At 58.7% G+C, this 10,285-nt stretch overlaps 5 protein-coding genes across 5 annotated transcripts; 2 read left to right on the forward strand and 3 right to left on the reverse strand.

The window, feature by feature from the left end:
- Nucleotides 1-369: 369 nt before the first annotated feature.
- VDBG_00697 (ribonucleases P/MRP protein subunit) lies at nucleotides 370-2,224 on the reverse strand (the record flags this gene model as incomplete). Its single annotated transcript, XM_003008969.1, has 2 exons — nucleotides 370-1,905; nucleotides 2,051-2,224. The coding sequence occupies 2 exons, from the start codon at nucleotides 2,222-2,224 to the stop codon at nucleotides 370-372; spliced, it is 1,710 nt and encodes a 569-aa protein (XP_003009015.1).
- Nucleotides 2,225-3,650: 1,426 nt separating this feature from the next.
- Nucleotides 3,651-5,499, forward strand: VDBG_00698 (conserved hypothetical protein; the record flags this gene model as incomplete). The annotated part of the gene is made up of 4 exons (XM_003008970.1): nucleotides 3,651-3,713; nucleotides 3,849-3,872; nucleotides 3,933-4,629; nucleotides 4,700-5,499. The coding sequence occupies 4 exons, from the start codon at nucleotides 3,651-3,653 to the stop codon at nucleotides 5,497-5,499; spliced, it is 1,584 nt and encodes a 527-aa protein (XP_003009016.1).
- A 404-nt stretch (nucleotides 5,500-5,903) lies between these two features.
- Nucleotides 5,904-7,712, reverse strand: VDBG_00699 (chaperone protein dnaK; the record flags this gene model as incomplete). The annotated part of the gene is made up of 3 exons (XM_003008971.1): nucleotides 5,904-7,332; nucleotides 7,389-7,515; nucleotides 7,574-7,712. The coding sequence occupies 3 exons, from the start codon at nucleotides 7,710-7,712 to the stop codon at nucleotides 5,904-5,906; spliced, it is 1,695 nt and encodes a 564-aa protein (XP_003009017.1).
- Nucleotides 7,713-8,186: 474 nt separating this feature from the next.
- VDBG_00700 (exosome complex exonuclease RRP40) lies at nucleotides 8,187-9,003 on the forward strand (the record flags this gene model as incomplete). The annotated part of the gene is made up of 2 exons (XM_003008972.1): nucleotides 8,187-8,384; nucleotides 8,464-9,003. 2 exons carry the CDS (start codon nucleotides 8,187-8,189, stop codon nucleotides 9,001-9,003), a joined length of 738 nt encoding a protein of 245 aa, XP_003009018.1.
- A 460-nt stretch (nucleotides 9,004-9,463) lies between these two features.
- On the reverse strand, nucleotides 9,464-10,284 carry VDBG_00701 (conserved hypothetical protein; the record flags this gene model as incomplete). The annotated part of the gene is made up of 3 exons (XM_003008973.1): nucleotides 9,464-9,585; nucleotides 9,711-9,743; nucleotides 9,849-10,284. 3 exons carry the CDS (start codon nucleotides 10,282-10,284, stop codon nucleotides 9,464-9,466), a joined length of 591 nt encoding a protein of 196 aa, XP_003009019.1.
- Between the last annotated feature and the right edge of the window lies 1 nt (nucleotide 10,285).

The following is a 10,285-nucleotide window of genomic DNA, read 5'->3' on the forward strand; positions in this document are numbered from 1 at the left end:
GATAGCATCGTCGCCAATGACGATTTGGAGACGTGGTGCAGTTGCCTAGAGCGGATGCGACGACGCCGCCAGCTTGACCTCTTCCTCGGGTGCTTCTTTCTTCTCCGCTGCAGGATCATCCACGTCCATGCCATTGACGGAGGGGTGGAGGCGACTCTTCCTTGGAAGGTGTCGAGTCGCAGGATGTGCTCAAAAATCGCAAGGCCAGCCAGGCGCCGAGCTCGCCCTTGCGTCCAGCACGGAGGTCGAGCGTTTTCCAGGCCGTTCTCTTGCTCTTTGGGGCGGCGTTTCCAGGCCCTCCTTCTTCGCGCGGGTTCTTCCATCTTCCCCTCGGGGCCGGCATCTGTTGCAACGAAGTCCACGGGGAAATTAGGGCAAACCGCGTTCAAAGGGGGCTTGTCCTTCCTCGTTCAACCCCGGCAAAACTTTTGATTGCCCGCTGACGCCAGCGGGAAGTGCACGAGGCTGTACCAGATGGGCCTGGATGCATTTGAAAGGTGCGAGGACAGTCCACGTTCCTTGAGCCTCTGCGCCGCGCGCTGACCGGGATGCGTGAAGCAGGATGGGAATGGGAGGATCCGAGGGACTGGGGTCAAGGTCGGTCCCGGGGATGCGAGCTCCTTTTCGCTTGTTCACGGACTTTTGCCTCGGTAGCCTTGAAGCCGAGAAACGTTGATCGCGGTCGAAGATCGAGTAGGGTTGGAGGCCCTCGTCAGCTGGCCAACTCGACAAAAGGCTCATGAGCCGCGACTGGCCCTCGTCGCTGAGATCTGGGGGAGCGAGTTTTCGCGGCGGATACCTCAAGCGTGGGTCCAGGGTAGAAAATGCCAGGGAAGAATTGGGAGGCAAAGCTGATGGTGTTGCAGCGCTGGTCAAGCCGCCGAAAATGTTGGCATGCGGCTCCTTCTTGGCCAGATCGGTGAAATAGGGTTGAAGAACCCCCAAAAGGACTTCCGTCGATGCCGGACCAGTGATTTCGATGCTGCCAATCTCGAATCGCAAGTCTTCGATGAAGAGCTGTGGCGTCTGCATCTTGACCAGCCGAAGAAGCTCATTGAACAGCTCCAGGAACGACGAGGGGTGAACCCTGATGAATAGCTGTCGTTGCCTCTTCTTGGGGTCCGAGTCTTCGTTTCCTGGAGTCTGCTGTTGCTCGGCATCTTGTGGATTCCATTGAATAGTAGCCGGGCATATGAGCCGCCGTCCAAGCCTCGTGTCCCTGCTGAGCATGCCGTTCCAATGCCTGGTACCAGCCCGCCACCTCTGGCCCCTCTCGCTCCAGCAGCTTTCCTGCATGACTCCAAGCTTGCGGAGAACTTGACAGACCCCGTTCTCGTTACCGTAAAGACCAATGGTACTCATGTAACTCATATCCCAGGCCACGGCGCCTCTCTCACCCTGGCCCCGGTGCGTTGCGCGGTATATCTTTTCGTTGGGTGTCAGGGGAATCGCAAACCTCCATAGAGGCTTCGCGGGCTCCGTCATTCTAGCTCTTTTAGCATGCCAAAGATGGGTCGGCAGCCAGGTCTTTTGCAGTTGACGTTTACGAAACTTGGACTTTGGTCGTGGTGGATCGTTGAGGACGTTCCGCCTGATCTTGGGTCGAGCCGGACGCGTTGTGATTTTCGTCTGGATGCTCGGGGCATCATTCATAGAACCGCCGTCGGTGGGAGCCTTCTCTTTCGCGGCCTTGAGCTTCCGTTTGCGCCTCTTCTCGGCCAATATGCCCAGCTTTCTCGCCGTCTCCGATCTGATTCTAGCCCGCGTCGTGGTCGGTTTGCGCCGTCGCGAGGTCACAGTCGGTGTGTTGTCGTCGCGCATCTCTTTCATGGCCCTGTTGCGAAGCCTCTTGGGAACCCTCTTGACATTATGGCTCGCCGTGCGTCTGCGCATGCCGCGGGGCACCTGTTTGAAAGGCTCGTTTCGTCGCGGCTCCCTTGGTGTGTCGCATGCTCTCTTCGAGAGCCTTGATCTCGAATTCGCGTGCCTTGAGAAAGGTCTGGAGGTTGAGTTCTCCGTCTTTCAGAGCATAGCCTGGTTCCTGCGTCACGATCTTTCGGTCTTCGCTCATCTTGAGGCGCTTGACGGGCCAGCGAGCCGCGCCAGGCGCCGGGCTGCCTTTCTTCGAGGCATCGTTGCTGGAAGGCGCCTCTTTACGTTTGGCGGCGGCCGACGCGGGGCCGGCTACTTTTTGGAGGGCGCATTCGGTGGCATGGCAGCGCATGGTCTGCCAGAGGACGGAGCGTTTGGCGCTTGGTATCTTTCCCGTGGTGTCGCTGTCGCGGTCGCTGGCGTGACTTGTGATGCAAATCGGTTGGCGGAATTTTGGATGGAAGGCCCAGGGTCGTAGAAGCTCTTATCTTATCTCGACTCGATTTATCACCCCACTCAGGTGCACACAGCAGCACCTTATGCGCTGCTCACAGCACCTATGCTCTGCTCAGGTTGGCGTCAATGCCCCCCCCCCCCTCCGAAGGAACGGCGACACAGGGGGAAGAAGTGCCCTGTCAGTCAGCGATCATCTCATGCTTGCGGGCTTCTCCACTACAACGGGCAAGAAAGCCCGACCAGGGCCGGAGTTGCTTCTGATGCACATGCAATTGGGTTGCTCTCGCAGCTGCCCCCATGCGGGGAGGCGTTGCTCAAGGGAAGGAGGAGCTCCTCGCCCACCCCTCCCCTCCAGAAAGCACCCAGGTAGAGGAAGGGAAGGAGAGATAGGGTGCTTCAATCTCCCTGCTCCTGTTCCTGTTCTAAGGATGACCTTGGGTACCAGGTAGGTAGTCAAAGCTGGGCCATCGTCAGCATCAGCACTCATCAATTCCACTTCGCATTCGTCAACCACTGCACCAGCACTGACCGCGTCATCCTCCGAAACCGTTTCGTCTCGAGGCCCAACAACCAGGGCACCTAAATCTCACACCCTTCCTTATTCCCTTCGGTTTCTCTTTCCGGCGGTGCCTCTATAGCCGCATCACACCACTTTTCTGGCCCCCCGCCTGCGCTGCAGCTATCTCCAGAAGTACCTCTTCAAACACAACGACTCCCCTCCTCCGAGTTCTGCCCTATCGACCCTCGAGCGGCCATTTACCCTCCTTCATCTTCGGTCGCCAAGGCTAGAACGGGCTACGGCACCTTGTGTGCATCCGACTACGACCCCTGCTCGCATTACCATTCAACGACGTGCATTGGCGCACGCCTGTCCTATCGTGTCGTCCCTGCGGCAGTTTTCGCCTTCAGCCTAGATTCGGATCCATCCATGTTCAGCTGCCTCGCTTCAGTTGTCTGTCTGTCAACACCATTACCCCGGGACCTTGTCTTGCCTACGGCGACCGACAGACCGAATCTTCGGCGAAAAACTGACTGGTCTGTGGGTAAAGGGCTGCTGATTACCCAGCATTCCCACCCTGCGTGAAGCTGCTGCCCATGTTGTCGGCGACACACGAGACATGACTTCCCTCAGTAAGCCAAGCCACATTGTCTCTCATCTTTGCTATCCCTTATCCCGTCACTGTCCCCCTCCTTCATTTTCACTGCTCACCAGAGTCTGGCGATGCCCTCAACCCACCAACCAGCCCACCACCCCAACCTGCGCGACTCTGGACTAGATTGGTAGCCCGCAAGCTGCGAGGCTCCGGCCTCTCATCGACACCATGCGGCCTCTCAAAACCGTGGCTAACTTGAACTTTCTGCCAACAGTAAGCAAAGGGCGCAAGGTAAGAGTGGCCCCTCTATACGTGACGGCCTGTTCCATGTGTAGCCTGACTGGCCGCGAATGCGCCTCTTGTTGCGCGCGCGTCACACCAATCCACACGGAGCACAGCTGATGATAATGCTTCCACCTCTTGTAGCCCAAGTTCGAACTACATCTCAAGGTGAGTTTCTCTCCCATCCTCATGGCCCCACCCACCAGCCGGTTCCCTGACATGCCTTAGATTTACGATCTCAACAATGTCCCATTAGTCTCTGGTGGCTCTGTAGTAAAATGGCATCTCTTACACTCGATTCATGCTGAGCACCGCGGCCGCACTCAAAAGTGCCCCATCGCAAACCACAAGGTCGAGTTCAACTATGCCAAGGTTGTTGGTCATATCCGCATCGGCCTAGACAAAAACAACAATTTGAACGAATGCCCTCTCGAGCTCGAGATCCTTCAGGAATTGTCATCCAGTGGCCTCAACGGCGGTCGTGATGAGAAGATCTTGCTGGGCACCGTCAGGCTCAACTTGAGCGAATATGTCGAAGAGAGCGAGGCGCTACCCCGTACGAGTGCTACTGCTGCAAACCCAGTCCGAAACGGCAGGGAGCGGACGAGCCTAGAGAAGGCTCACTTCAGAAAACGTAGCACCAGCACCAGCATTGGCGGCGGTACTGGCGCGTCTTCAACATCATCCCGGCCTGCATCTTCGAGTGGCACTCCAGCAGCTGAGGATGCCGACGTCGAAGAGGGCATTGCTCGGCGCTACTTGATGCAGGATAGCAAGATCAACAGCACCATCAAGATTGGTATCCTCATGGTCCAAGTCGACGGAGATAGGAACTATGTTGCCCCGCCTCTCAAGACAGCCCCTGTGTTTGGTGGCATCGCGGGCATCATGTCAGGTGACCAGGTCGAACAAGATGACGCAGGCCGTAAGTCTTTTCCGACACCGTCAATGACAGGTGACTCTCGCAGCATATGGCACGTGCTAAAGATAGACAGAGCTGCCATCCATCGCCAAGTCGCGCGAGCAGGCCGAGGTGCAAGACATGTACCGTAAAGCTCTCGCCGCCTCCTGGACCCGCCAGCCGGGCGAGCTTCCCGCCGATCAGTGCATCGAGGACATCTTCGCTGGTGGCAACGGTTGGGCCGACTCGTCGGCGCATGTTAAGCCCAAAAGCTCGCTAGTGCCGCAACGAAATCCATCGCAGACGAGCCAGTTCAGCCTCAGCAGCAGCGGCTATGTGAGCAGTCGTAGCCGTGGTACCGGCGCTGGCGCTGGTCTTGACGGCGGTGCTGAGACGAGCGATGACGGTGAAGGGAGCAGTAGTGGCCAGGCCGGCGACACCCTTCGGCCGGGCGACTACCGACGGATGCGACGTCAACAACACCAGCCCACGCAGCATCACGGCAGTTCCCTCATGCATGCCTTCTCGCCGCAAAGACATAGACACAAGGGTAGCAATGCTAGTGACAAGAGCGTGAGTACTGTGACGGGCAGGCATAACAATGGCAGCGGTTTCGGGTTCAGCAGTTATCCGAGTAGTGGTAGCCAGAGTCGGGACGAATCGCGACACCGGCATGATGACAGCGCGGCGAGTAGTCGTGACGATCTGCTGAGGCATGACAATGGGCGGAGCCGGAGCGAGAGCTTGACGAGCTTGGCACCGACAATGGGAAGTGGAAGTAGTGGCGGGCGGGGTGGCGGAAGGGGCGACGTGTTCCGACGGGCGAGAGAGTTTGAGGAGGTTGAGGTGAGGGATGACATGGTTGCATGGAGCCTGCCGAGTGACAACAGATGATCTCGTGAACTTTTCACACGGTTCGATTTGCGGGCTTGTGAGACAGGTAAACTACTCTGAATAACTGAGCGTCGAGGAGGGACCTGTGCGGGGGTTTACAGTTTTCGATGCAGACAAAGACACGAATAGCAGAGCGATGAATCAAAACACATGCCGTATCTTCATGTCTATCGAAATAGAAAAGGTCGCCAGCTACAATAGAACGACGGCATCATCGGCTCATGCCACATGTCGACATTCATCATTTTTGCTCTATCCCACGCGCGCATGTACTCTATCGATATTTCCTGGCTCCTGTCACCTCCCGATCCAGCATCGTTCATGCTGCATCTAACGTCGGCATACTCTCGCTTTTCTCATCGCATTCCTCTCTCGCTCTTCCTGTTGCCAAACAAAAAGTCGCTTCACGGCGCCTTGACCTGGCCGCGAATGCCACCCTTGCCACCGACCTCTCTCGCCGTGACGGTGACGCCGAGATCGGCGCTGACGTTGATGGTGACCTCGACCTTGCCGCCCGCCTTGACGCCGCGGATGGCGGCCTCGGCAACGGTGCTGCCGATCTTCCAGACCTTCTCGCGGTGCTCCTCCTCCTCCTCCTCGTCCGAGTCATCGTCCGAATCGTCGTCCGAGTCGTCGGCCTTCTTCTCCTTGGGCTCGGGCTTGGTGACCTTGATGTGGGTGCCGCCCTCGACGACGCGGATGAGGACGTCGCCGCCGGCCTTGGGCACGGGGACGTGGACGGTGCGGCGGGCCGGGACGGCCGTCTCGGCGGGGACGATGGGGGTGAAGACGTCCTCGTCGGCGACGCGCGTGACGACGCCAATGGCGTTGGCAATGTGCTTGACGGTGGTGACGGCGGGGTGGGTGGACTGGTCAATGTCGTCCGACTCGTACTCCTGGATGAGCGAGGCCTGGAGGGCGGCGCCGCGGGCCTGAAGCTCCGAGGAGTTGATGGCCGTGGCGCTCGTGGCGGGGGCGACAATCTTGGTCGACTCGGGGAAGAGGCCGACGAGGTTGTTGGCAATGCGCGGCGTGTGCGAGGTGCCGCCGGACAGGACGACCTCGTCAATGTCGAGCACGTCGAGGCCGGCCTTCTTGATGACGCCCTCGATGAGGCGGTTGATGCCCTCGAAGACCTTGCGGGCCGACATTTCGTAGCGCAGCCTGTTGACGGTCGAGGCAAAGTCAAAGCCGTCAATGAGGCTCTCGACGCTGAAGCTGGCGTTGGTGCCGATGGACAGCGCCTTCTTGGTGGCCTCGGCCTCGAACTTGAGCTTGGCCAGGCTCTTGGGGTTGGTGCGGGGGTCCTTCTGGTGCTTCTTGATGAACTCCTTGGAGAAGTGCTCGATCAGGACGTCGTCGAGGTGGCAGCCGGCAAACTCGTAGTCGTGCGCCGTGGCGAGGATGGTGTACATGCCGCCGCGCGAGGCGAGGACGGCCACGTCAGAGCGGGTGCCGCCAAGGTCGGCGACGACGACAATCTTGTCGCTGACCTCGGCCTCGGGCCTCGCGTCGTAGGCGAGGGCGGCGGCGACAGGTTCGGCGATGAGCTGAAGGACCTCGAGACCGGCGTCGGTGGCGGCCTTTATCAGGGCAGCCTTCTGCTTGTCTGAGTAGTTGGTGGGGACGGTGAGGACGGCCGAGGTGACCTTCTTGCCGATGTAGTCGGAGGCGGAACCCACGAGGCGGCGGAGGAAGCGGGTGCTGACCTCGGACACGGAGATGGTGGAGGGAGTCTCGGCGTCCTTGTCGTTGACGGTGAAGGTGATCACACCGTCGGCCTCCTGGGGGTGGGCAGAGGCGTGGTTGTGGGTGGGGTCGATGGAGGCGAAGCTGTCGCAACACGGTGAGTCTCGTTGGAAATACGCAGGGGTGAGGACAGAACGTACTCCTGGCCGACAAACTCCTTGAAGTAGCCGATCGAGTTCTTGGGGTTGCGGACGAGGAAGGCCTTGGCCTGCTGGCCGTAGTACTCATCGCCATCGACGTAGGACAGGATCGAGGGGATCTGACGGTCTGTGATTCAAGATCAGCTTGACTGCAGGGCGCACCGGACTGCACAATGAGAACTCACCTCCGTCCTCGTTCGCAATGACCTCGGCCTTGTCGTCAACAGTGTAGGCGATGGAGCTGTTGGAGTTGCCAAAGGCAAGGCCAATGACGACGCGGTCGCTCGGCGCGGGGCCGGACTGCGAGCCCGCGTTTTCAGACATCTGGACTAGTATGTGACTTGTCTGTGAGAAGAAGAAGAAGAAGAAGAAGGGAGAAAAGGGTATATGGCGTCCGAGAGATCGTGTTGGTACGTGGGAAGGTTGTCTTGGTTGGTTCGCGATCTGGATGGATCTCAAAAGGCACCCAGGTCGGTCGTCGTGGTGGTGGGGGAGCACTCGACCAAAATTTTGGAAAAATTGTTGCCCCAGCTGGCAGCAGCCCGCGCCGTCTGTGGCCTTCTCTCCACAAAGCGCCCCCCCCCCCTGCTGCAGTTGCAGCGGGCACAAGACGAGTTCGATAAGCGGCGGCTGCATCCTTATCAGTCAACAGAACGCCCCACTGACTTTCTCTCGGTCGCAAAGCTTCGATCAAGTCTTCGTCCAAGGCTCTGCCATTGCCATTGTCGCATGATCAAGCCGCTAGACAGCAACCGACGCATACCCTACAGCCGGAGCACTCGACAAACACAACTTGATATGGCGGCAGTAGGCCCCTTCGTCCTTCCCGGGGACGACATCGATCCCTCTCTGGTTCCCTCCCACCCGAAGCTTCCCCTGCGACTCGGCCCCGGTCTGCGACATGTCCCTCCCCGCGATATCAAGCCCACTATCGCCGGCAACCTCGCCATAGACGCCAAGAAGAACTCTATCTGGGTTGAGCAGTCGCGCGGAAGGGTATGCCATCTTTTCCCCCCTCCAGTTGGGCCCGTCCGTGAACTTTCAAGCTGACACACGTTCTCTGTCTTTTTTCCAGTACGTCCCCTCCGTTGGTGACCTCGTCATCGGCACCGTCCAGCGCTCGGCCCAGGAGGCCTTCCTCGTCCACCTCGCCGACTACTCCGCCACCGTTCTGCTTCCCCAGTTCTCCTTCGAGCTCGCCTCCAAGAAGAACCGCCCCCAGCTGCCCTCGGGCGCCCTCGTCTACGCCCGCGTCGCCAGCGCCGAGAAGCACATGGACGCCGAGCTCGAGTGCGTCAACCCCTCCACCGGCAAGGCCGACGGCCTCGGGCCCCTGACGGGCGGCATGCTCTTCAACATCTCCCTCGGCATGGCCCGCCGCCTGCTGATGCCCCGCAGCGCCGAGGAGGGCAAGGTCGTCGTGCTCGACGAGCTCGGCAGCCTCGGCGCCGCTTTTGAGACGGCCGTCGGCAGGAACGGCCGCCTGTGGGTGAACAGCGAGAGCGTCAAGACGATCATAGCCGTCGGCAGGGCCGTGCAGCAGACAGATGAAGGCAGCCTCACGGTGGATGAGCAGCAGAAATTGGTACGGAAATTGATCAAGGATTTGAGTTGATACCCCCCCACCCATCTAAACGAAGGGAATGATGACCCCCGACCGTCGAGGCGGGGCTGGCCTGTGTTTTTTAGGGAATGAAAATTGTAAAAATCGCTGGTGATAAGCACGATGGGCTTGTCTTCACCCTATGCCCTTTGCGCCTACACGGTGCTGCTGCTGCTGGTTTTGCCAATCGTGATTTCCCGTTGCCTCCCAACGCCTAACTGCTGCCAACAGAACAGAACAGAGGAACAAGTAGTAGTAAAAGAAGACGACATCGACAAAGACAAAGACAAACAAGTATGTCGTAGACGGAAAAAAAAACAGACTAGCCAGTTGTGCTTAATTCGCTGCAACTGCGTTCTTTGCAATTGTACCCGCTCGCCCGCTCTGTTGATGGGGCCCATCGCACTGGATGAGAATGAGCGCCACTCTCGTTATACACGGCCCCACACGCAATGGAGCGCATCTATCCAAATCAAGTCCCGGTCATGGTCTCATCGACGAAATGAGGCTCAGGGTCCTCCGTCGGGTTGATTGAGTGCTTGTTGATCATGTGTCGCCGCCAGTTATCTTTCCTCGGGAAACCCTTGCCTCCCACTTTGGAGTACAAGCAAGTCGGGTCAAGGCAGTGGAACTTGTGTAATTTGGTATGCTTGTCGTTGATGTGACGATCCAGGTGTGTCTTGGTTCCGAATTGCTTGTCGCATCCCTTGTGCTCGCACTTGTGCGGCCGGTCATGGTACCTCTTGTGGTGGCTGTAATCGTTAGTTGCGGAGCCCGATCAGCTGGGCTGTGATGGACAGGCTTACTTTAACTTGTGGACCTGGTCAAAAGAGCGATGACATTGGTCGCATGCATACGAGCGTGGTGAGCGCTGGAACCAGCGTATGGCGAGGAGCTGTTCCTGATATCCGGTATGCCGTCTGACCGGGGTGATGGTGTGATCTCTGTCAGATGCGTGTTGGGCGTGTTCTGCACAGATGGCCCTGAGGACATGCCACTCTCCATCGGCGTTGTGTGGTCAGAAGGATCCGTTAGGTTTCCACCCACGGACGGTACTCGGTTGTGCGTAGCTGGCATGAGATGTGTGTAGTCCTGCGCAGCTGTCATCTCGGGCGCCGTGACATTGTGATTGGCGTCAGGCTGTATGGCTGCAGCGTACTGATGCGCGTCGTGGTAAGCTTCCTGCTTGACAACAGCCTCTGCGCGCGCCGGCAACTTTTCTGGCACTCGTTGTTTACCGGGTGCCGACTGCGCCGGAACCGAGCCGCCTGCTTGAGGCTGCTTGTAATCCATT

This window comes from Verticillium alfalfae, genomic scaffold, assembly GCF_000150825.1.
Source record: "Verticillium alfalfae VaMs.102 supercont1.1 genomic scaffold, whole genome shotgun sequence".
Taxonomy (NCBI): Eukaryota; Fungi; Ascomycota; class Sordariomycetes; order Glomerellales; family Plectosphaerellaceae; genus Verticillium; species Verticillium alfalfae.